A 25,185-nucleotide genomic window follows, 5' to 3' on the forward strand; every position below is an offset into this window, starting at 1 on the left:
ACCACGTCTGGCTAATTTTTCTATTTTTTGTAGAGACAGGGTTTCACCATGTTGCCCAGGCTTTGTCTCCAACCCCTGGGCTCAAATGATCTGTCTGCCTTGGCCTCCCAAAGTGCTGGGATTACAGGTGTGAGCCACCGCACCCGGCCTGTGTAGTTATTTCATAAGTATCAAAATGCTACCCTTTGGCAAGTAAAATAATGTGTCATAATATTCTAGTTTCACAGCAAACAAAACCAGAGAAGGATTGTAGTTTTAAAAAATGAAAATGGCCAGACGAGATGGCTTATGTCTGTAATCCCAGCACTTTAGGAGGCCGAGGCAGCCGGGAGTTCGAGACCAGCCTGGGCAACATCGCAAAATCCTGTCTCTACAAAAAAATAAGAAAAATTAGCAGGGTATGATAGTGCATGCCTGTAGTCCTAGCTACTCAGGAGAATGAGGTGGGAGAATCACCTGAGGCCAATGAGGTCAAGGCTGCAGTGAGCCATGATAGTGATACTGTACTTCTGCCTGGGTGACAGAGTGAGATTCTGACTCAAACAAACAAACAAACAATTATATTGCTGGTGCACACCTGTAGTCCCAGCTACTCGAGAGGCTCAGACAGGAGGATCACTTGAGCCCAAAAGTTCAAGGCTGTAATGCACAATGATCACACCTGTGAACAGTTACTGCACTCCAACCTAGGCAACACAGGAAGACATTGTCTCTTTAAAAAAGAAAAGAAAGAAATAATGATTTCCCCTGTTAGAAATTACTTTCACCACCTTTTCTTATCGAAACATTTGTTCATCGTTTATTGTTAATCCTGGACTTTGTAATTATTCTGAAGGTTGTCAAAAAGGTCTGTGCCAACCACTCCTTTTTAAATTTTATTTTTATTTTAGTATCTTCATTTCCTCAACCTCCCAGGCTCAGGTGATCCTCTCACTTCAGCCTCCGACGTAGCTAGGACTACAGGCAAGCACCTCCACGTCCAGCAAGTTTTTTTGTTTGTATTTTTTATAGAGATGGGTTTCGCCATGTTACCCAGGTAGTCTCAAGCTCCTGGTTCAAGTGACCGACCTGCCTCAGCCTCCCAAAGTGCTGGGATTACTGGCGTGAGCCACTGCACCCTGTCAAGGGAAATTTTTTTTTTTTTTTTTTTTTTGAGATGGAGTCTCGCTCTGTCGCCAGGCAGGAGTGCAGCGGCATGATCTCGGCTCACTACAACCTCCGCCTCCTGGGTTCAAGCGATTCTCCTGCCTCAGCATCCTAAGTAACTGGGACTATAAGTGTGCGCCACCACGCCCAGCTTATTTTTGTATTTTTAGTAGAGGCAGGGTCATGTTGGCCAGGATGGTCTCGATCTCTTGACCTCGTGATCCGCCTGCCTCAGCCTCCCAAAGTGCTCTCAGATTACTGGTGTGAGCCGCTGCACCCAGTCAACAGTAATTTTTTTAAAAGCCTTTTTAAAAATTAACCACAAAAGGAAGTCAACAACAAAAGGGTTTGTCTAGCTACAACTGTAAGGGGCTTCACAATTAATGTGGTAGCTCCTCATAATCTGGAAAAAAGTAGGCTGTCAGCGTTGTTTGATTCATTTAAAAAGCAGGAGACTTAAACAGCCTAAATTAGAATAAGTGATTTTTATTATTAGCACATTGTTCCAATCACCTTGCTTACAAATATTTCTGTATGCTGTGGTATTTTTTCACTCTAAGAATAGTAAAAACATCAGGTGATCTTACCCAAAACAGCTCTGGAAGTCCTTTTCATAGCGTTTACTGTCAGTGAATCGAGAACTGGAGGACTTAGCTCTGCAAATACAGCAGCCCTCTATACTTCGGTACATCTTTGGCTTGTGAAAACCAAACATCTTTTCTTCTGGGCAATAGTCTGTAAAGCCAAGGGAATTGACACATCTTTGTTGAGGGCTGTAACAAGGAACCATTAAAGAGTTCTCTCTGCTCCACCCCACCCCCAAGCAACTTGGTATTATATGACCAAGACAGGCAGGCAGCTCAGGGGAAGACCTCCTGGATCTACCTCCATTCTTGGCACTATCATGGCAAATGTATAAAACACAAAGAAAAGTTTAGTTACTTAAGGAGGACTCTACTACCTCTTACCTCACCTAGCAAACACGCACTCTAAAAATGGGGAACAGGAGCATTTTTTAAAATCAGGTTTTTAAGTAAGAAATGCCACAAACAATCCTGTAAAATAATGAAGCTGTACACAATCAAGGATGTATCCTTAAACTTAAGACACACCTTTTTATTTTGCATCTTTGCATTAACGTGATTCCCCTCTGGGGAAGTTTTGAGCATTTACCATGAACACTATTTGATACTAAGTACACAACTAGCTCACTATGCATAGCCCATACTACTTTGCCTAATGGGAATTCAGAGGGGATTTCTTCTGTGATAAATGGGAAGTTCTAAGCAACAGGGTCAAGCTTGGCCCTGAATTGAAACTGCTGAAAGGAAGATGTAAAATTCACAAAAATCCAAGGTTAGAATAATAATAATAATAATTCCATGTATCATTAAGACAAAAAAAGAACGAGCTCATGTTGTCTGACCGCTGATCTGCCCCTTAGTTGTTAGAGGTTTGTGGACCTCTTCTATGAGGCTTTGTGCTGAGAGTAGTAAAAGTGGGAGGCAAATGTCCCAGAGGTGCAGAGTGAAATAAATTGCAGTCCTTCTGTTAAAAAAAAAAAAAAATCTCAACATCAAGGAAGGAATGAAGAAAATAGCTCTGGAGCTGGATGCAAATATGTAGCTGGCAGTAAATCTGTACCTTAGGAAAAGTAATTTGGAATATCCAAATCAAGGGCCAGCTCACCAGAACATCTGGACTAAGAGACGTGATGAAAAGGCAATGAATATAGAAACTAAACTCCAATGGACAAGTCCAGAGGATGTTTGTATGTATGAGGGTCTAACATAAATTATCACATAAAGCAACAATAAAAGAAAAAAAAAATTTTTTTTTTTTTTTTTTTTTTTTTTTTTGAGAGAGTCTCGCTCTGTCGCCCAGACTGGAGTGCGGTGGTGCGATCTCGGCTCACTGCAAGCTCCGCCTCCCGAGTTCAAGTGATTCTCCTGCCTCAGCCTCCCCAGCAGCTGGGACTGACTACAGGCGCCCGCCACCACACCCGGCTAACTTTTTGTATTTTTAGTAGAGACAGGGTTTCACCGTGTTAACCAGGATGGTCTCAATCTCCTGACCTCGTAATCCGCCTGCCTCGGCCTCCCAAAGTGCTGGGATTACAGGCGTGAGCCACCGTGCCTGGCCAAGAAAATTATTAATAACACTTTCGATTCCATAGTTTTAGGAGTTATAACCACAGAACAGTATCTTTTTAAAGTTGTTTTAGACATAAACTTAGATGACTAAACCTAAAGCTTCAGTACAGTCATGTGTTGATTAACAATGGGGATACATTCTGAGAAATGCATCATTGGGCATCCTGGTGCAAACATCAGCATCCTCACACAAACCAAGATGGCAATAGCCCACAATACCCCTAGGCTATATGGGATAGCCTACTGTTCCTAGGCAATAAACTTATACAGCATGTGACTGTACTGAATGCTGTAGGCAACTGTAATACAATGGTAAGAATCTGTGCATCTAAATACAGAAAACGTACAAAAAAAATGGTATTATAATCTTTTGGGACCAACATCATATATGCAGTCTATGGTTGACCAAAAAGTCCTTGTGTGACATATGGCTGTATTTGTCTTTGGATTATCTCATCTGATCCCATTCCATTCCAATTCTGGTTAGTATAATATAGCAAGTATTAATGAAAATGATTCAGAAGTAACCAAATATCCAGGCTTTTTATATGTCTTTTTTTGGTATTGAGGGGTTTTGAAATATAGACAAAAGTTTTACAACTTTTAAAAGAAAGTATTTTTAAAACTTTTATTAGCAAATAATTAGCTTAAAAATTGAAGCTTCCCTTTCAAACAGGCTGTTGTTAATATAACTGTTCCTCTGCAATGTTTTTGTTGGTGAGAGAGGCAGGCCAAAGAGTGACATGGGGGCAAGGCAGAAGGCCTTGATGCATTTCAATAATTAAGTCTAAACAGTTACCTCTAAGAATTGTTCAAAAGAAACATTTTTAGTTGATAATAATTTTAGTTAAATGCTTGGGAATCTGATGCTTTGAGAGGAAGAAAAATGAGAAAGTACCCTCTACACAGTCGTAAGAAAACGTCTAGAGAGGCCTGCTCAAATGAGGCAGATTTTTTTTTCTCAATCCAACAACAAACCCATATGATAACTGAAAAGAAAATCCTGAAGAAAATGGTTGCACGTTGCTTTGGAAAAAACAATGTCAAATGACAGAAGACTGCAGAAACAAGAAAGCAGAGTAGCAGTTATTGTTTTAATATGTATATTCCTGTTTTAAGGCACAATGTAATACGAACCTCGTCCTCACACCACCCTGTGCTCTTCTCCAAACTCACCCAACAGCTTGCATTACCATCAAGAAGGTCAGAGAACAGTTTCTCTAATACTCTACAACTTCATCCATAACTCTTGGAAACTTCAGCCTCCCTTCTCAGCAAGGACAAATGAAGCAGGGCAAAAAAGGCCAGTTCATTCCATTAATACACAGACCAAATCCTATTACGACAGATAGATTCCTATCTCTACCCTCACAATCTCTTTCCCTTCCCCCAAATAAACAAGTCCTCAAAGCTATCAGCATTCAGCTCATCTCTAGGATATGAACTACCTTCACTGAGGTTGGATTTGACCAAGACGCCATAGTTTGTGCCAGTTACCACACTGGCAAGCTGTTAAGGATGTTAGGATTATAGGTGAATACAGAGGCTTTCTTTTTAATCAGCAGCCATTGTGAATTAAGTGTTCCTCTTCAATGATTTTTTTCTGCTGGTGGGGACCTCCACAAAACTTACCCACCACCCCCTAGCAAGACATTCCAGTCATCAGCTGAGGAATATTCTTCTTAGACATGGGGGAGAATAGGCTGATGTCTTAGGATTCATAATCCATTTTTATATAGCTCCGTGACCTTACTTTTGTCCTGACTGACCTTACTTTTGTCCTTACTTTTGATCTGAGAGGGATCTAAATCCTAGGGCTTACCCTCTCCTAGGCAATGCTCAGTGAGAAATGCAATGAGGTGGCAGACACCTGTCCTTATGCAACACACAAGGAGCATGTGAACCTTTTAATGGATGACAACTTAATACATCTATTAAGCCTTTTCTGAGCTTATCCTCACACTTAAGAGGCACCTGGGAATCTGCAGTAAATACACAGGGGTTTCATTTTGGGCTTTGTTTACAGCAACCAAGTTAAGCAGTGATTGGTGTTTAACCATTTTGAGATTTGGGGATCCCTGAGATTAACTGATAGTATTTTCAAAAATCTACAAACCCATGAAATTTTTACAAAAACACTACTTAATCTCTAGAGGAAAACCAAGGACACAAAATGGTCTCTGAAACCAAGTTACTCTATATATTTAACAAAGTAGTGGGTGGGCATGGCATAAGTTGATTTTAAACTGGACATTTGTTTTTTCAAGCAACCTGGTGGTTCTTTAGAATACTGCTTTCCTAGTACCACATTTGTGCAATATTAAATGATTCCTCCAGTACAATCTATCTTATTTGTTCAAATGATACCATCAGCTCTGAAACTGTGAATTTTGCCTCTATTCTCATAGGCATCATATCACTCGGCACTATGTTTTAAAGGAAGAAAGGTAATACTATCTGCTTTCTAACTGATTAATAGTTACAGCTGAGAACAGACCCATACAATCTCACCCTTAAACGTGTGTCTGGAGAAAGAAGAGGAAAATTAAGCTGTGAGATTAAAGCCAAAAATCAAGAAAAACTTAAAATACTGATTAGGAACTGTTATTTGTCTTCTAAAATTAAATAGTGGTATGGTTGCAAAACTCTGAGTATACTAAAAGCCACTGAATTGTACACATTACAAGAGTGAATCTTATGGTATATAAATGAGTGAATTTTATGGTACATGAATGATCTCAGTAAGCCTGTTTTCGAGACATTTAAAAATAAAAATAACTGAGGAATTCACTCATCTTTATCATCTTTGTAAGCTCAGCATCTAAGATTCCAGTCTCATAGTAGGTGTGTCAACCCAAATGAGAGACCCAAGATGGGAATCTCAATCAAACAAGGTTTATTAGGCCGAGCTTGAGGATGTGCACCCAGAGAGCACAAGTTCCAATAGCTTATAACCTGTGTTTCAAAGCAAGATTACATGAGGCATGGTATTCATACATTTTTTTAAACAGGGGGATACCTGCAGTACAGTGAAGCAACAATTACATTCTTGTCGATTTGATTGGTATTCAGTGATGTTACACATAAGGTAAAGTAAGTATGTGGCTGAGTGGGTAGGAGAGAAAGGTTAATAATTGCGTAGGCATCTCAGGGTCTGGCGGAAGGATGATTGATTCCATCCTGCCTTTGTTCTATATCTGACACACAAGTTTACAACCAGTACCTGTTAGTAAAATAGTTAACAAACTCCAGTTACAAATGCACAAAGGGTCAGCCTCAGTAAATAGGCCATGGTTTTATTACCCATATGTCCAAACTGCAGCCATCTTGTCTCACTTTTCTCTTTTCTTCTGACACTATCATCATCATCTATCTGTCTATCTACAATATGTTTTCTTAAGGTCCTTGAAATAGAAAAAAAAATTTCAAGATGTTTTTCAAGATTTGAGGGGTTACAGTTAAAACATGCCCATTTATGGGAGGTTCTAACAATGATCTAACTGACATAGCTGCCTTTGCACATATACATTCTTCAGCCAGAACAAATATTTAGAAGAGGCTGTGTCAATCCACTTTTCCTTGTATTTCCATTTTCCCCCTTTTGATCAAAATTTCTCTTTAGAGAACACAAATGATCATACTTTATGTCCTTCTGTCTTCCCAGGAAGTCATGTCCCACGTTGGAGGGAAAGAAGTGAGATGAGGTTGATGTAGGCCTGAGGCAGACACTCCAGGGGTATGTAGTGGAATCTGCTACTACGCTTACAGGATAATTCTATCTACATTGTGCTACCAAAATGGGGGGGAGGGTGTTAATTTTTTTTTTAAATTAAGACAGGGTTTCACTACATTGCCCAGGCTGGTCCCAAACTCCTAGCCTCAAGCAGTCTTTCCACCTTGGCCTCCCAAGTGCTAGTGTGTGGGCCACTGCAACTGGCCTATAATTCTGGTTTTAGCAATAGACTTACGTAGGTTGATTATAAATACCATGAGTAATTTAACTGATAGTAAGAGAAATAGTATAGACACTACGATTATATCAAGGTTTGAGATCCTTCTGTCATTTATAAGTGTGATGACTGGACATTCACACATGTGTGAGATGCACCTCCCTCAACCCTGTTATGACATTGGTACTTTACCCATGAAAAAGGGTTTGAATTGCAGACTGGAAGAAATAGGAAGCCAATTAAACAGATCATTGAGAAGATCGGTAGTTTGTGCCCCTTGTAACCATTTAGCTTGCTTGAAAATTCTTTCTATGCAAGTCTCTACTTCACCTGAGGTGTTGATGTAAGTGCAGCAGGCAGTGTGAGCTACTGCACAGACTCCTTGTCCCAGCTACTCGACAGGCTAAGGTAGGAGGATCACCTGAGCCCAGGGAGGTCAAGGTTGTAGTAAGCCATGATCACACCACCACACTCCAGCCTAGGCGACAGAGCGAGACCCTCCCTCAAAAAAAAAAAAAAAAGGCTCCTTTCAATTTGCCAGCTATTTTGCCAGTTATTTACACTATGTGCCCATCCTTGGGTTGGTGGGTGTGGCCCAATGCCACCTACCAAAATGTATCTATTAACTATTCATTCATGGGTAAGTTGTTTAAAACATGAGTGAGCCATGGATTGGTTTTACTGCAGGTCTTACAAAAGCCTGCATAAGCATGATACATAACAAACAAGACGTGCTGGCACAATTTGCTTTTGCTTTTTCTCCTTTGGACATTCAGTTGCCAGTTATGACAGTAACGGTGGGAAGCCAGGAATGTGCAGGGACAGCAGCCTGGAAAAGATGAGGAATTAAGTTTGTGTTCCAGAAAAGTTAGAGAATTTGTCCCTGATTGGCTTCCTGATAGACAGGCCTGGGGGCGGTGGGAAGGGGTGAGACTTAGGGGATATAATTAAGCACAGAATGAAAATATGGCCTGGCTTTAGAAGCTGAATTTGAATTTGGAAAGGGACACTTGGAGAGAACTGGTGCAAGTATATGGTAACATTTGGAGTGTAAGAAAAATCAATCACAGGTGCAACAAGTAGTATGTAATGATATTGAATGGCCCTAGGAAGCTGGTGACAAAATCCAGCAATCTGAGAGACTGCCTCTATCTGCCACACTTTGGAAAAGTTTAGCTCATGAACTATTTTTCCATCACCAGCAGAGACCCTGAAAAGTCAAGTGTATATATATATATTGGTGGCCATCATGTGTATGGAAACATTAACCAGGTTATATATCCTATAATCTGAGTCAAAGCAGACAAGGCCAATAGTCCCCAAAGTAAATATAATACTGTAAGAATGTTTAGACAGGAGATCATACAGGCCTGCTCTGAAGTCTTGGGTCAATTAGCTGTCCACTCAGATGTTGTCAACTTCTCGTCCTGGTTTCAGGGTTGAAGCTGTTTGGTGAATCAGAGACAGGGATCTTTGGTGGGAGTCATGGTCCATTCAGGAAGTTGTGCCTTTTTAAGGTGAGAGATATGGATCCGTGAGTCTACACCCTTTAACTCTGCTGTGCATGGATTACTCAACGGTACCTGGCAAGGGCCCCTCCACCACCAAGGCTGGAGGGAGTCCTTTATGAGATGTCTTTTCCAACAGACAAAACTTCCAGGTTGGAGGTCATGACCAGAATCTTCATCTCCCAGGAGTACACTGTGGGACGTGTCTTGCACTAAGGTCTGCCTTTTCATGAGTTGGTGAATGAGTCCCTTAAAATAGTGCAAGATGTCCCCATTCAGTAAATTTGGATCAGTCATCTTGATTCCCACGTGCCTGGGTCTTCCAGTTACAATTTCATGAGAAGAGAGCTGATAAAGGGATGGATCAAAGGTTGAACAATACCAAGGGAAGTGCCTTCGGCCAGCAGAGGCGAAAAGCCTCCATAAATTTAGCCAATTTTTTCTATTATTCCATTGGTCCATTGCACCAATCCAGGGACTTAGCCAATTGTGTTATTATTCCATTGCTCCATTCTACCAATCCAGAGGACTAAGGGTAGTAGGCACAATCAAAATACTGAAATACAGGCCAATTTTTTTTTTTTTTTTTTGAGATCAAGTCTCGCTCTGTCACCTAGGGTGGAGTGCAGTGGTGCGATCTTGGCTTACTGCAACCTCCGCCTGCCGGGTTCAAGTGATTCTCCTGCCTCAGCCTCCTGAGTGGCTGGGACTACAGGCATGCGCCACGATGACCAGCTAATTTTTGTATTGTTAGGGGAGACAGGATTTCATCATGTTAGCCAGGCTGGTCTTAAACTCCTGGCCTCAGGTGATCCGCCCACCTCAGCTTCACAAAGTGCTGGGATTACAGACGTGAGCCACTGCGCCCAGCCCCAAATTTCACAAATGCTCCATGACCTGGGCAGTAAAATAAGTTCCCCTGCTGCTGTGAAGTTCAAAAGGGGACTCCCCACAATGGGGTAATCCTTTCTAATAAGATTTTACCCACTACCATTGACCATCAGCAGGATGGGCAATTGCATTACCCAATGCAAAGACATGCATGTCATTACCAATGCATGTTTATATGCTTAAGATGGTGGCAGCTGGATAAAATCAAGCTGCCACATCTCAAAAGGTCTAGGTAGAAAAAGAAAATAGGCCGGGCGCGGTGGCTCACGCCTGTAATCCCAGCACTTTGGGAGGCCGAGACGGGCAGATCACGAGGTCAGGAGATCGAGACCATCCTGACTAACACGGTGAAACCCCGTCTCTACTAAAAATACAAAAATTAGCCGGGCGCGGTGGCGGGCGCCTGTAGTCCCAGCTACTCGGGAGGCTGAGGCAGGAGAATGGCGGGAACCCGGGAAGGCGGAGCTTGCAGTGAGTGGAGATCGCGCCACTGCACTCCAGTCTGGGCGACAGAGCGAGACTTGACTCCGTCTCAAAAAAAAAAAAATAATGAAAAAGAAAATGACCCTGAGCCCCATAAAGGGGTTTTCCAGGATTGTGTTTTGGGTAGATGGTACATTGTGAATCAATCTTCTGTGCCATGATGACAGTTTCCAATAATATTGTTTATAATAGGATATCATTTTATCTGAATTCCAATGGGTCAAGCTGTAAATGTGTTCCATGAAGGGCATCTGACACCCCACTAGGATGATGGGTTTATCATTAGGTCCATACCATAGTTCAGTTTGGGGGAAAAAGTACCCCCACTTTCATTTCCAGGTAGATCTTTCTTCGGTGGAAGCTGTCTTGGATTTCCTTTAGCGTAGACTTAACTGTTTAAGTCTCACAGTCATTCCAAGGATCGGACTGGTGTCTCAAACACAGCTCTCTTAGCTACTGCATCAGCAAATTGACTACCTTGATTCTATGTTGTGTCTAATTCAGAGCGGCCTGGAACCTTTATAATTGCCAAAAGCAAGCTCCAAGACTAGTCCATTGTTTATGGGTTGCCCTGAGAAGGTTAAATACCCTCTCTCTTTCCATAGCATTCCCAAGTTATGAGCACCACTGGATGCATAGGGGCATAATTTTTGCCACTTTATTCTTTGCTAGTTGACAAGTTTGAGTCATGGCAATCAGTTCAGCCAGTTGGGCTGACTTAGCCTGAAGAAGACCAGCTTCAATGACCATGGCACATCCTGCTTTAAACTTACTACCTTCTCCCCTCAAGTAAGATACATCTGTAAACCATTCTGTCTAGGCATTATCTAGTGGTGATTCTTGTAGGTCTGTCCTTGGGGTAAAAAGTTGGGTGTGTCATCAGGATGAAGTCATGAGAGATCTTGTCAGAAGACTGGCCAGGCCTGGTGCGGTGGCTCATGCCTATAATCCTAGCACTTTGTGGTCTGCTAAATTCATATTTGGGAAAAGTAAGTGGGGCACTGTATATTCCTGTGACATCACATTTAAAGTATCCCGTCATTCTCTCCAGGTAAAGGCAAACAAATACTAACTACCTGGATGTATAGGGATGCTTAAAAAGGCACTACAGAGATCCACAAGTACCACTGAAGGTGGGCAGATTGCTTGGGCCCATGAGTTCGAGACCAGCCTGGGCAACATGGTAAACCTTGTCTCTACAAAAAATACAAAAATCAGCCAGGTGCAATGGTGCACACCTGTAGTCCTAGCTACTGGGGAGACTGAGGCAGGCAGATTAACTGAGCCCAGGAGGTCGAGGCAGCAGTGAGCTGTGATCATGCCACTGCACTCCAGCCTGGGTGACAAAGCAAGACCCTGTCTAAAAAAGAGAGAGAGAGAGAGAGAGAGAGAGGCGCCAGGTTAGAATCATTGCAACAAGAGACAGTAACATTAGAGGATAGTAAAATTAAGACCTAATAGGAAGTCAATCTATTGAAAGATAAGTGTTAAGTTATGATGAGAATTCAGAAGTAGCTCAACTGAATGTGGAATGAAGGCAGTAAGGGAGGGGACCCCAAGACTGTCTCTCCAACAATTTTATAGAGAAGAGCTGTAGCTGATATTGCCTTTACACAAGGGGGCAGCCCTCGAGTCACTGGATCTAACTGCTGACTATAATAGCCTATAGGTCTTTGCTGGTCACCATGTTTGAGTCAACATACCAAATGTGTTTCCCCATCTTCATGAAGAGAAAGAAAGTTCATAGTTTGGGTGTCTTATTGCTGGGGCATTTATTAATCTTTTTTTTTTTTTTTTTTTTTTGAGACGGAGTCTCGCTCTGTCACCCAGGCTGGAGTGCTGTGGCCAGATCTCAGCTCACTGCAAGCTCCGCCTCCCGGGTTCACGCCATTCTCCTGCCTCAGCCTCCTGAGTAGCTGGGACTACAGGCGCCCGCCACCTCACCCGGCTAGTTTTTTGTATTTTTTAGTAGAGACAGGGTTTCACCGTGTTAGCCAGGATGGTCTCGATCTCCTGACCTCGTGATCCGCCCGTCTCGGCCTCCCAAAGTGCTGGGATTACAGGCTTGAGCCACCGCGCCTGGCCTTTTTTTTTTTTTTTAAAAACAGACTCCTGCTCTGTCACTCAGGCTGGAAGGCAGTCAGCTCACTGCAACCTCTGCCTCCTTCAAGCAATTCTCCTGCCTCAGCCTCCCACGTAACTGGGACTATGGACGTTTTGCCACCATATCTAGCTAATTTTTGTATTTTTAGTAAAGACACGGTTTCACCATGTTGCCCGGGCTGGTCTTGAACGCCTGGCCACAACTATTTGCCTGCCTCGGCCTCCCAAAGTGCTGGGATTACAGGCATCAACCACCGCACCTGGCCTACTAATCTTTCTTTAATTTGTTGCACAGCTGGTTGTCCCTCACGAGTCCACATGATGGGACCAGGCCGGTCATTCTTTAAACAGATATAAAAGGGTTGAGTCGCACGATAAAAATTTAGTATCCAGCTTCTACAATAGCAAGCCAACTCCAAGAACCCTCTAAGCTATTTTTTAGTAGTAAGCATCAAAAAAGCTAAGATTCCTTTGATTCTATCAGGATTGATGCTCAATCCTTTGGCTGACATGACATGTCCCACATGTCTGACTTGAGAAAGACAAAATTAAAGTTTACTCTTAGACACCTTGTGCCCTGTAATGGCCAATTGCTGAAGTAAGTACAAGTTTTCTTCTTCAGAGGAAGAAAGTGTGTCAGAGCAAAGGAGGAGGTCATGCACACACTGGATGAGGGATGAGGATCCCCTGAGAGAAGTCTGAGTCTGCTAAATTCGTATTTCAGTATTTGGGAAAAGTAAGAGGCACTGTATATCGCTGTGACATCACAGTCCAAGTATCCCATCATTCTCTCCAGGTAAAGGCAAACAAATACTGACTACCTGGATGTATAGGGATGCTTTAAAAAGGCACTACAGAGACCCACAACTGAAAAATATTGTCAGGGACAGGCACAGTGGCTCACACCTGTAATCCCAGCACTTTGGGAGGCTGAAGCGGGTGGATCACTTGAGGTCAGGAGTTCGAGACCAGCCTGGCCAACATCATGAAACCCCGTCTCTACTAAAAATACAAAAATAAGCCGGGTGTGGTGGTGCACGCCTTTAATCCTAGCTACTTGGCAGGCTGAGGCAGGAGAATCGCTTGATTCCGGGAGGTGGAGGCTGCAGTGAGCTGAGATTGTGCCACTGTACTCCAGCCTAGGGGACAGATGAGATTCCGTCTCAAAAAAAAAAAAAAAAAGAACACTATCGTCATTGATGTTTGGTATGGCACACAGAAGTATGAAGGTTAAGAAGCACTGGATATCTAGGTATTATAATACCGTCTACAGCCCTTAAGTTCTGTACAAATCTCCATCCCCTTCCCATTTGGTTCTCTGACAAGGAAAATGGGGCTGTTGCAGGGACTGGTGCAGGGAATAATAAAACTTCTCTCAAGATAATCTCATGATTGGGGCAACTCCACCTAAGGCTTCTTGCCATAGTGGCTATTATTTTACATTAAGCAAGGGATTCATAGTGTTAATCTCAACCTTTATTGGAGCAGCTGAGAGTATCTTTCCTATGTCTGTGTTAGACTGGGACCACAGCTGGTAAGACATAGTTTCAAGTAAACGCTCAGCTTCTGGCATTAGTAGAAAAGCTGAAGTTTAAAAGAAGCCTTATGGTTTCCTTCCCTTTATTGTATTTCTTTTTGTTTTCCCATTTTCCCAATCACATGAGGGTGTCTTTACACCACTAACATCAATTTGTGATTTTTTTTTTTGAGACATAGTCTCACTCTGTTGCCCAGGCTGGAGTGCAATGGTGTGATCTCGGTTCACCACAACCTCCGCCTCCCAGGTTCAAGCAATTCACCTGCCTAAGCCTCCCAAGTAGCTGGGATTACAGGCATGCACCACGCTTGGCTACTTTTGTATTTTTTTTAGTAGAGATGGGGTTTCTCCATGTTGGTCAGGCTGGTCTCAAACTCCCGACCTCAGGTGATCCGCCCAACTCAGCCTCCCAAAGTGCTGGGATTACAGGTGTGAGCCACCGCACCCGGCCAACTTGTGATATATTATGAGAGCATTATTTGGTTTGCTTTCCCTAATCCCATGGTTCGAGTTCCAGAAACATTTCCCACTTTGAGGAAAAAGAGATGAGCATTATGGATGTTGTGGAAATTTCAATTCAGAAGGTTAAACAAGCACTTCTGGGCATATCTGGAAAACACGGGATTGGCTGAGGGTATCATATTCATAGCCCTTGGGAGGAAGCCAAACCCAATGAACCAGTAAAGCACAGGTGTGAATTTAAACCAAGAGATAGGTTTATTAGGTATACCCACCATGTTAACTTTTTCATTCCTCTGAGAAATGAGGTTTTCAAGTAAGGTGGAATTTATAACTGATACAGCAGCTCCGGTGCCGATTATTGTGTTATTTTTTCCCCAAAGAGTGAGTTAAAGCAGCATAATGGGAGAAATGAAAACCCCCTATTTCCTCAGAGGATTCCTAGTTTTCCAGTTTATCATCCTGTTGTTTCCATTTCAGTATCTTGCAATTCCTTTTAAAATGCCCTAGTTTCTTGTAGTAGTGACAGACAAGGGGAGAAGAGCTCTTAGGACCAATAGACTTAATTTTCTTCTTCTTGGCCTGGGAGTTTTAAGAGGTTAACTGTTGCCATTATTAAGTATACAGCCTTTTGATTTTCCTTTTTTATGACTGTACAGGACAACTGGTCAGCTAAGTTGACCTGTCATTAGTTCTGGCCATCACCTAGTCAGTCATGTGACATTTGACAATAGTGGGTAGTGCATCATCCAAATTGTTTGGGAAATCTTAATTTAATAATGTGTCGTTTTTATTGTTTTCCAAGTTGTCCACTGACATCTGCAATATTGTTTTCATATTTTATCAAAGTGGGTAAAAAAAAAATCTACAACAGGCCCATCCGGATTCTGGCAGCATTGCTGGATTTTAATCCAATCTATGATCTTTTTTTTTTTTTTTTTCCTGAGACACAGTCTCACTCTGTCGCCCAGGCTGGAGTGCAGTGGTACAATCTCAGCTCACTGCAACCTCTACCTCTGAGGTTCAAGCAATTCTCCTGCCTCAGTCTCCTGAGTAGCTAGGATTACAGGCATGTGCCATCACGATTGGCTAATTTTTGTACTTTTAGTAGAGATGGGGTTTCACCAGTTGACCAGGCTGGTCTCGAACCCCTGACCTCATGATCCACCCACCTCGGCCTCCCAAAGTGCCCGGCCATAATCTATGATCTTTTGAAAAAAACAAGGGAATGGCATTTAACAGAGAAGCTGCTCATACCCACGCATCTTTGAGCCATCTTCTCAAAGTTGGGGAGCTGGCTGCAGCAGAGGTCATACTGGATTTTCAGGAACAAGATCTGTTAGGGGATCCAACCACACTGTGCTTTTTCTACCTATTCCTTAGCTTAAGCAGCTGAAACCAGCATGTAGACAAGCCGATAAATGTCGGAATGACCTGGGTCACAGATTTTAATTGTGAGTTCAAATTCTTTGGTAAAGCAAATCCGATCTTCATAAGGATCAGGAAGTTCCTTAACTATGGCCCATAATTTGGCCTTCGACTAGGATTGATAAAGAATCAGGACTCCAGGCAGGCTGGGCACACACACTGCTGGTACTGGAAGTGAACCACTGGGACCAAGCACGAGCAAGCCAGTGAGTAGCTCCCGCAGCCCCCTGGACCCAGGGCCATGCATGGCAGCTGCCAAGGTGGCTTTAACCAAGAGAGCAGATCCAACTGAGCTTACAACAACATTTTTGAAGTATGCAAGCACTGAGAAAAATGGTGAATTTTTCATGTCTCCCAATGACTTTATCACTCCATACTTGAACATTTTTGGAGAAAGCCAGCCTAATCCAAAGATGGTGGAACTTTTAAGTGGAGTGGTGGGTCAGACCGAAGATGGGAGGAATGTTGTCCCAGTGTTGGTGATGCTACGTTTGATAACTTGATGAAGGTGGCATCCACCAGATATTTCCACTGTAATGACTAATATCTTTTCAACAGTGTGTGGCCTTTTAATTGGTCCTGGGTGCCCCTGATACTTTGTTTATGGTAGCCTTTCAGCTGTTTGACAACACTGGCAAAGGAGAAGTAACTTTTGATTAGAAAGAGGATTGTACCAGCAGTCTACAGGTCTCATCCCAGTCACTGTTCCCAATGGTAACAACTGACATTTATCACCATCAACTGGTTTTGCCTGTTTTTAAACTTAATTGGAACTATACAGAATGTACCCTTTCAGTCTGGCTTCTTTTGTTCAACATTTCTGAGATTAATCCATGCTGTATTTTTTATTTTTCTTCACTGTATAGAATTCCACTGTGTGACGGCATATCCATTCTAGGGTCGATAGACATTTTGAGACATTTTCAGTTTTGGCTACTACAAATAATGTGTTTTCAACATTGTTTTATGTATTTTTTGGGTGTGTGTGTGTGTGTGTGTGTGTGTGTCAGTATTTCTAGGAACAGAACTGCTGAGTCATAGAAAATGTGTAAATTTGCCTTCAGTAGATCTTGCTAAACTGTTTCCCAAAATGATGGTACCAGTTAACACTCATACCATCATTGTATGATGGCTCCATATATTTCAGATCATTGCCAACACTTGGTATCAGCCATTTTTATTTCAGTGACATCTCACTGTGTGGTTCTGATGAGTATTACCCTGATTCCAAATGGGTCCTAGACCTTTCTTTCATATTTATTGGCCATTTAGGTATCCTCTTCAGTCATGTGCCTATTTTCTGGATACAAGACCTTTGGTGGTTATATGTTTCACAGATGTCTTTACTCTGTGCACTGTTACTCATTTAACTGAGTCTTGAGGAACTTCAGTTCCTAATTTTAATGTAGTACAAATTATCAGCATTTTCTTTTGTAGCTAGCTCTTTTTGCATCCTGATTAAGAAACCTTTGCTTTCCTCCAGGTCCGGAAAATAATCTCTTTTATTATCTTCCAGAAGTTTGTTTTCCTTTCAAATTTAGATTTTAATTGTTCTAGAATTTGTGGTATTTTTACATGGTATTAAAGGTAAGGGTCGAAGATTCTTCCCTGGCCCTCTTCCCCACGGATATGTAGATCACCCAGCACCACCATTTAATGAAAAAGATCACTCTTTTTTCTTTTTCTTTTTTCTTTTTTGAGACGGAGTTTTGATCTTACTGCCCAGGCTGGAGTACAATGGCACGATCTCGGCTTACTGCAACCTCCACCTCCCAGGTTCAGGCGATTCTCCTGCCTCAGCCTCCCAAGAAGCTGGTATTACAGGCACCGCCACCATGCTCAGCTAATTTTTTGTATTTTTAGTGGAGACGGGGTTTCACCATATTGGCCAGGCTGGTCTCGAACTCCTGATCTCAGGTGATCCACCCGCCTCGGCCTCCCAAAGTGCTGGGATTACAGATGTGAACCACCAAACCCAGCCAAGATCACTCTTTTCTTTATTGCACTGCAGTGGTACTGCTGTCAAAAATCCAATATGGGGCTGTATCTGAATGTTCTATTCTTTTTATATAATTGTATATTATCCACTAATAATATACTATCTTAATTACTACAGCTTTGTAAGTCATACCTGATAAGTCTTTCAACTTTATTCTTTAAGATTATCTTCGCTATTCTTGGCCCTATTCATTATCAAAACAATTTTAGAATAAGTTGTTAATTTCCACAAACATCCTGCTGGGATTCTGAATGCTATTGCATTGAATATGTGTAATATCTGTGTGTATATTTATAATTAAATGGTTTTTTGTTTGGTTTTGTTTTCTTTTGAGACAGAGTTTCGCTCTTGTTGCCCAGGATGGAGTGCAACGGCACGATCTCGGCTCACTGCAACCTCCACCTCCTGGGTTCAAGCGATTCTCCTGCCTCAGCCTCCCAAGTAGCTAGGATTACATGGGCCATCATCTCACCCGGCTAATTTTTTGTATTTTTAGTAGAGATGGGGTTTCACCATAATGACCAGGCTAGGCTGGTCTCGAACTCCAGATCTCAGATGATCCACCCTCCTTAGCGTCCCAAAGTGCTGCGATTACAGGCGTGAGCCACCACGCCCAGCCAATTAAATGTTTTAATCCCTTAAAAAAAGAGAAAGAGAATTAGGAATCCCCCACCTGTCATAGGCTGTTCCCAGAACGATGCAACCACAGGAAGCATTCCTGTAGAGTTCCTGTCCCTCACTTCTGCACAAGAGGTTGCTGCCAGGGTAGGTGGAAGGACAACAAGAGCAGGGGCCTTTGGAGCCATGTTCCCTGTCACAGTCTGTTTAACAAGTGACAGACAAGGAGAAAGAGATGGGAGAAGAAGAAAAATTAGATCCAGCCTGGGGAGTTAGAAAGATGTAGAGCAAAGGTGTAGGTGGTGAAGGAGGCACCAAAGAGTAAAGAAGGTACTTCTGAAGATTGTTTTTTAATAAGAGAGTATATCTGAGAGCTATCTGTTACCACCTCTAAGTTGTTTATTAGCATTCTGTAAGGAAAAAAGATCATCCTACCCACTTTTACTACTTTCAAGATACCACTGGAAGTAGCTTCCCCATTCTGGTTGCTTAATTTTTGCACTAGCACCTTCCATCCTGGTCTGCATGTATGCCAATTTTGGCATATCAAAGGATCTGCATTTAGGCCACTGTGATGTAGAGTCATTCTGAAGTTGTCGTAGTCCATTTGTTTAAGTGATTACACAATGAGGCACCCTAAGTACTGTATATTAACCCAGCTGGGGTTTCTAAAGGTGGAATCAGATGTTCTGCAGTTGCAGGGGATTTAGTCGATTTAGAGGCTTTGTTCTCCATAATTTTTAATACCTTCTCATTAGATTGACTAAGTCAGGAGGTGTTCTGAATCTGAATGTGCTGCTTGCAAACACAAAGCTTGAGGATGCGCACCCAGGAAGCATGAGTTCCAGTAGGTTATTATCTGTGCTCTGAAGTAGACTGCATGAGGCACGGTCTTTATACATTATTTTAAACAGGAAAATATGTGCAGTATGGTGAAGCAATAGTTGATAATTTGGTTCATATTCAGTGATGTTATGCCTAAAGTAAAGTAAATATGTGGTTGAGTGGGTAGGAGAGAAAAGTTAATAATTGTGTAGGCACCTTAGGGTCTGGTGGAAGGATGATTGATTCCATCCTGCCTTTGTTCTATATCTGACAAACAAGTTTACAACCAGTATCTGTCAGTAAAATATTTAACAAACTCCAGTTACAAACCCAAGGGGTCAGCTTTAGTTTGTAGGCGGTGGTTTAATCATGCATATGTCCAAACTGTAGCCATCTTGGGCCAGTTTTCTTTTCTTCTGACACTATCTATCATCATCTATCTGTCTGTCTACAGTATGCTGTCTGAAGTTTCTTCAAATAGGACAAACATTTTGAGAAGTTTCTCAGGATTTGAAAGGTTACAGTTAAAACATGCCTACTTATGGGAGTTTGTAATGCTTATCTCTGACATAGCTGCCTTTGCATGTACACACATTTCTGGGCCAGAAAGAAATTTAGAGGAGGACTGTGTTGATCAGTTTTTTCTTTTATTTGTTTTCACAAGTGTAATAAATGTGTTGCTTAAATTTTAAATTGTCATTTGTATAGCACTTTACATTTTATAAAGCACTTTCACTGGCATTCTTTCTTTGACTACTATTAGCCAAAAACCCAAAAATTGTTTTAATACTGTAACAGTTAAAAACAATCAACCATGGCCGGGCATGGTGGCTCAAGCCTGTAATCCCAGCACTTTGGGAGGCCAAGCTGGGTGGATCACCTGAGGTCAGGAGTTTGAAACCAGCCTGACCAACATGATGAAACCCCATCTCTACGAAAAACAAAAAAATCTGCCAGGCGTAGTAGTGGCAGGCGCCTGTAATCCTGGCTACTCAGGAGGCTGAGGCAGGAGAATTGCTTGAACCCAGGAGGTGGAGTTTGCAGCGAGCTGAGATTGCACCACTGCACTCCAGCCTCGGGGACAAGAGCGAAAATCCACGTCAAAAAAAAAAAAAAAAAAAACCATGCTATAATTATAGTTCTGACCAAATTAATTGAATATCCCAAAGTTAAAAAGATTAAAGGTAATAGCTAAGTGAGCAAAAGCAATTAAGAAAGATAACTGTAATTACATGGACAAAATGTATATAAACAAAAAAAATAAAGTTTTAAAACACGACAATCAATTCTAAACATCTGTTCTGGTTGATTTGTGGGGTTTTCTTCTACTTTAAAGCTGTGGGTTTCATATAAATTTAATGATCAACTTAATGAATCTAACCTTGGTGCCGATGAGTCAAGAAAAGGATGAGATAACCACGATATATCAAAGATACAAAAGGGACAATTCTAATCTCATCTAATGAAATTGGGAAGCCAAAGATCAGGAATAATGTCTAATTAAACACATAAGTTTACTGAATATAATAATATACATAAGAAAGAAAAAGAGATTCACAGCAATAGCTTATATTAAAGATGCTATTTACGAAAAGTTTTCTGATAAATAAGATTAAAGATTAACTCTTATAAATCTCAACAATACCAAATACTTGTTCATTTTAAGCTCCAACCAGGAAACAAAATGAAAAATACTGAAATGCAAATTTTAGAGCTTTAGTAACCTTTTTAATATGGAATCAGGAGACAGTGAAAAGGCCATGAATTTAATTCAACTATTTTCTTGTCTTTTTAAATCTTATAAGGGTGTTAACTCACATTTAAGGATATAGAGAGGGTTCTTATCATGATGAATTTAACATCTGTTAAACTCTCCTTAGTTGGTATGTATGCTCTGAAGGACACCATTAGTTACTCTAATATAACTTCCACTTCCACTCTCTAGATTCCTTCTTCTGGCTTTTTTATATATTTAGAAGTAAAGGGTTATTTTTATATTCAAAAGTACCTTTCGAAACTCAATCATACCACTGGGTGGACTAGATGGAAGAAAATTGAGAGCAATAGTCAAATGTGGTAAATCAACAGTTAACTTCACAACTTGTCCAAGTCATCTTGGGAACTGAAATTTTGATATGCACAAATTAGGGGAACAACCTCCCAAATGAAACTATCCTTAAGTTTCCAATAAACCAAAATCCTAGCTTCTAATTATCATTTTTTCTTTCTAAAAATCAACTGGCCTAAGTCTTTAAAAAAAAACACACACACAAGGTAGTTGAGGTGACTTAAATGTCAATGAATTTTCAGACTGGTTAAATTATGCTTGAAACACCACAGAATGCTGTTTCAACCTTTAAAGCAAGTTGAACAATAGTAATACAGTATAATCTCACAGGATGTTTTTAAAATGAGACTGTGAGTACACAAACTTCTTTTAAAATTGGTTTTTAAAAATAGTAAGTAGTGGTTGCCTCTGAGGAGTGCAAGCATAAAAGAAGCTTACTTTCACTTTACTACCTCCTGCTTTTTTTTTTTTTTTTTTAACCAAGAGCATCACTCCCCAATAACCTTGGTTATCAAGACGCACCTTAAGAGTAATCTAAAAAAGCACAGAGCTTAAATAAACTTCCTCAAAGACATACAGATGGAGAGATACAAATTAGAAAATACACTCCATGGGAGAGACTACGAATTAGACTGGTAAGATCAAAATACACACAGAGCAGAATGGGAAGGAAACTGCAGAGAGGAGACAAGCAAAAGATTTGTAAAGTGGGAAGGAAGCAGCAGAGAACAAAGACAAAAAGAACTAAGCAACCAAAGACAACTTTGAAGTGAAGGAGATGCATGTCTTTAGAGTCAAACTAGAAATGGCAGGATGATGGGAAAGGAAAAGAAATAAACAAGAAAAAATACTCGTGATCACAAACTATGGGGGGATACTTGAGTTCCTGTAACTGGTAATGCCACCACTGACACCATTTTAGTCAATCATATGCTATCATGAATCACATTTAAGCACAAGATCCAGTAAACACTAACAGTGTAACTGGAGCAACACTTTTCACAAAGGGTCAACAGGACTAAATGCTTTGTATTCTCCCGCTGCTAGGCCACTTGGCTGCAGTATTCCCCAACAATGAGACATGTTTCATCAGCAGTTAAGGAAAGCCATGGAGCAGTAAGACATTATTTCCTCTTACCCGCTTCTAGATACCAGCCTACATCTCAGCAAAATTCCTGAATTTAGCTTACTTTAAGGGACAAATGTAAATCTGTCTGTAAGAAAACTGAGAAAGGGTAGCAGACCCCACTTGTTTGCCAACAGCCTCTGCAAACACGTGCCCTGTCTCTGAGAAATTAGACGGTAAAGCATTTATAACTGTGGCTGTCTGTGGAATCCACACTTGGCAGAAGAGCCTAAAACTCATCCTATACAGGAAAGAGGTCAAACTCAGAAATAAGTCTTCAACTGAAGTGGCATAGGTTAAAAATAAAATTACAAATTCAAGTATCTGGGCTTTAGATAGTGTAAAAAACCATCAGGCCCCTCCCCAATTTTGGTAGAGTTAAAAAAAAACTAGGTCTCCCAATTCTAGATTAAGAGGAATTCCAGTGGATGAAAAAAAATTCAAAGTGTCAGAAAGAATACTTATTCGCTTTAAAGGGATGATTATGAGTTAGAAAATATAACTATACTCAGGCCGGGCGCGGTGACTCACGCCTGTAATCCCAGCACTTTGGGAGGCTGAGGTGGGCGGATCATGAGGTCAGGAGATTGAGACCATCCTGGCTAACACAGTGAAACCCCATCTCTACTAAAAGTACAAAAAAAAAAAATATATATATATATATATATATATAAAACTATACTTGAGTCTGCAATGAGTCAATTTGGAGTCTATTTCTGCTTCTGTCTTTACAACTAACTAGGAAGTCACTACTAATTTTATTTGCCCTTCTGTAATATTAGGAAATTCTGTTTATTTCCTTGAATTTATAAGAGCTGCACATTAAAGAAAAATAAACGCTATCTATCCCAAGATACGTACAACAAATTTAATTGAAGATAAAACTCTGATTACTAAAGATTTTAAGCCCAGGTCTGTGGGAAAAGAGGAACTTAGCCTTTTCAGGGAGACTTTAAGGTCATGAAATGGGCCCATATACTCTTCTATGAAGCTGTTCTCCCATTTTCAAACTTGATAAAAATGTTAAGAAAATGGATACATGGTAGTATACACACCTGATTTGACCCAAACCTCAGGAAAGTTCCTTAACCTCACTAATTCGGTTTCCTCATCTATAAAATAATGACAGGCCGGGCACAGTGGCTCACACCTGTAATCCCAGCACTAAGCGAGGCCAAGGCAGGTGGATCACCTGGTCAGGAGTTCGAGACCAGCCTGGCTAACATGGTGAAACACCGTTTCTACTAAAAATACAAAAAATTAGCCCAGCCTGTTGGCACACACCTGTAATCCCAGCTACTCAGGAAGCTGAGGCAGGAGAATTGCCTGAACCCAGAGGCAGAGGTTGCAGTGAGCCGAGATCGTGCCATTGAACTCCAGCTTGCTTGGGCAACAAGAGCAAAGCTCCATCTCAAAATAATAATAATAATAACAAATCCCAAATCTCCTGAATAGTATCTGTAAAGCATCAACACAAAGACTGGCACGAGGTATGCACTCAGCTCTGACAATTCTGTTTACTCACAAATCTTTCTTCTTTCTCTCTTTTTTCTCCCTTACATTTCAGGTATCATTTTGCATTCTGTCTTTGGGCAATTCACTCACAGGAAGTTACTAACAATCTTATTGGTAATAACCCAATATTATTCATTTCCTGGTCCAATCTCTCCCCTTAGCTCTAGGATAAATATGGCCAACTGATCACCAATCCATTCCAACCTTTAAATACCCTGAGAATTGATTATACAATCTTCCCTCCAAATCTGCTCTTCCTCTGTTTACCTATCTTGGTTATCATCCACAGTCACACAAAAACAACTTGGAAGCCAACTGAGCTCTTCCTTCACCCTCTGCATGGCCCTCCATCAAATTTATTGTGAAGTCCTTAGAGATTGTTTCTTCTTTCACTTCCATCCCCACTGCCTGTTTATTCCTCATCATGGTGCATGAACTCCTGTCAGAACCTTGTAACTGACTTCCCTACATCCTTTAAACATGTGATATCTTCCTAAAATTCAACTATTAATCTTCCCTTCCAAGGTAGCAACGCTGGCCTCATGATAGTATCTAAACTCCTTGGCAAGGAATTCAAAGCTTTTCAGGATCTGCTCCTGCCTACCAGCTGCTCCTAACTTGGAATTCTGATATTCTAAGAGTGTCAAACCAACTTTAATAACTAGCCACCCTCTACTCAGGCTATTATTTCTGTCTGAGACAGCTTACCCTCCATCCCCTTGACCTGGGAAATTCTCTTAAGAATTACTTCTTTTACAAAACCCTGCCATACTTTTATTAGGACACCTACCACGTAAGATTTCACTTCTTGTTTACTGCATTATCTCCTCTACTCAATAATAAACCGCTGCAGAGCAGAAACTAACTCTTGTATTACAACCAGGTTGTACATAGTATACGGAAACAGGTAGAATTTGCTAACTACTCAAAGAGTTGGGCAGCCATATAGACAGTATATTAAGGGCATGGAATGGGAAATGGTGTCTACAATAAAGACGTGAATTTTACAAACTAATGTTTTGAAAGGAGTCATTGTTTGCGCTATTGATTATAGAAATATTTTTAATGTTTTTAAAAAGGAGTCATTTTTCTTTAACATTTGGTCTATAGACTTTTGTAGGAAAAAAAGCTTGAGGTTTTAAAAGCTATAGGAAAAAATGTTTCTTGCTTATTTCAAGCAGGACCGGGGGAAGGAAATTAGACTAGTGTGGGGAGAAATGACAAATGAGAGCTACTTCAACTCAGCACAGTTAACATTAACCAAATTAAAACAACATTAAGCCAAACCAAACTTGTAATAGGTGGAAAACAACTAAATACAAAACTAGAAATAAATTATTTTAGTTCAACTGTGACTTTCATACTTGAATATGTAA

General features: G+C 41.0%; 1 protein-coding gene and 1 non-coding gene across 8 annotated transcripts in view; one reads left to right on the forward strand and one right to left on the reverse strand.

Annotated features, from left to right (window-relative positions):
• Positions 1-25,185, reverse strand: part of SINHCAF (SIN3-HDAC complex associated factor) — a 46,131-nt gene that overhangs the window by 15,842 nt on the left and 5,104 nt on the right. For 5 of the 7 annotated variants that reach the window (XM_015151388.3, XM_028829386.2, XM_015151386.3 and 2 more), the window contains exon 2: positions 1,734-1,881. In XM_015151388.3, the coding sequence (XP_015006874.1) occupies positions 1,734-1,861 (128 nt within the window). In that variant the 5' untranslated portion in view covers positions 1,862-1,881. Of the gene's footprint in view, positions 1-1,733; positions 1,882-8,615; positions 8,758-25,185 lie in introns of all 7 variants that reach the window. The other 2 variants (XM_015151383.3, XM_028829385.2) reach the window with 1 other exon arrangement.
• LOC114671223 (small nucleolar RNA U13) lies at positions 7,351-7,449 on the forward strand. Its single transcript, XR_003721107.1, has one exon. It is a non-coding gene; the product is annotated as a small nucleolar RNA U13 (small nucleolar RNA).

Source organism: Macaca mulatta, chromosome 11 (genome assembly GCF_049350105.2).
Source record: "Macaca mulatta isolate MMU2019108-1 chromosome 11, T2T-MMU8v2.0, whole genome shotgun sequence".
Taxonomy (NCBI): domain Eukaryota; kingdom Metazoa; phylum Chordata; class Mammalia; order Primates; family Cercopithecidae; genus Macaca; species Macaca mulatta.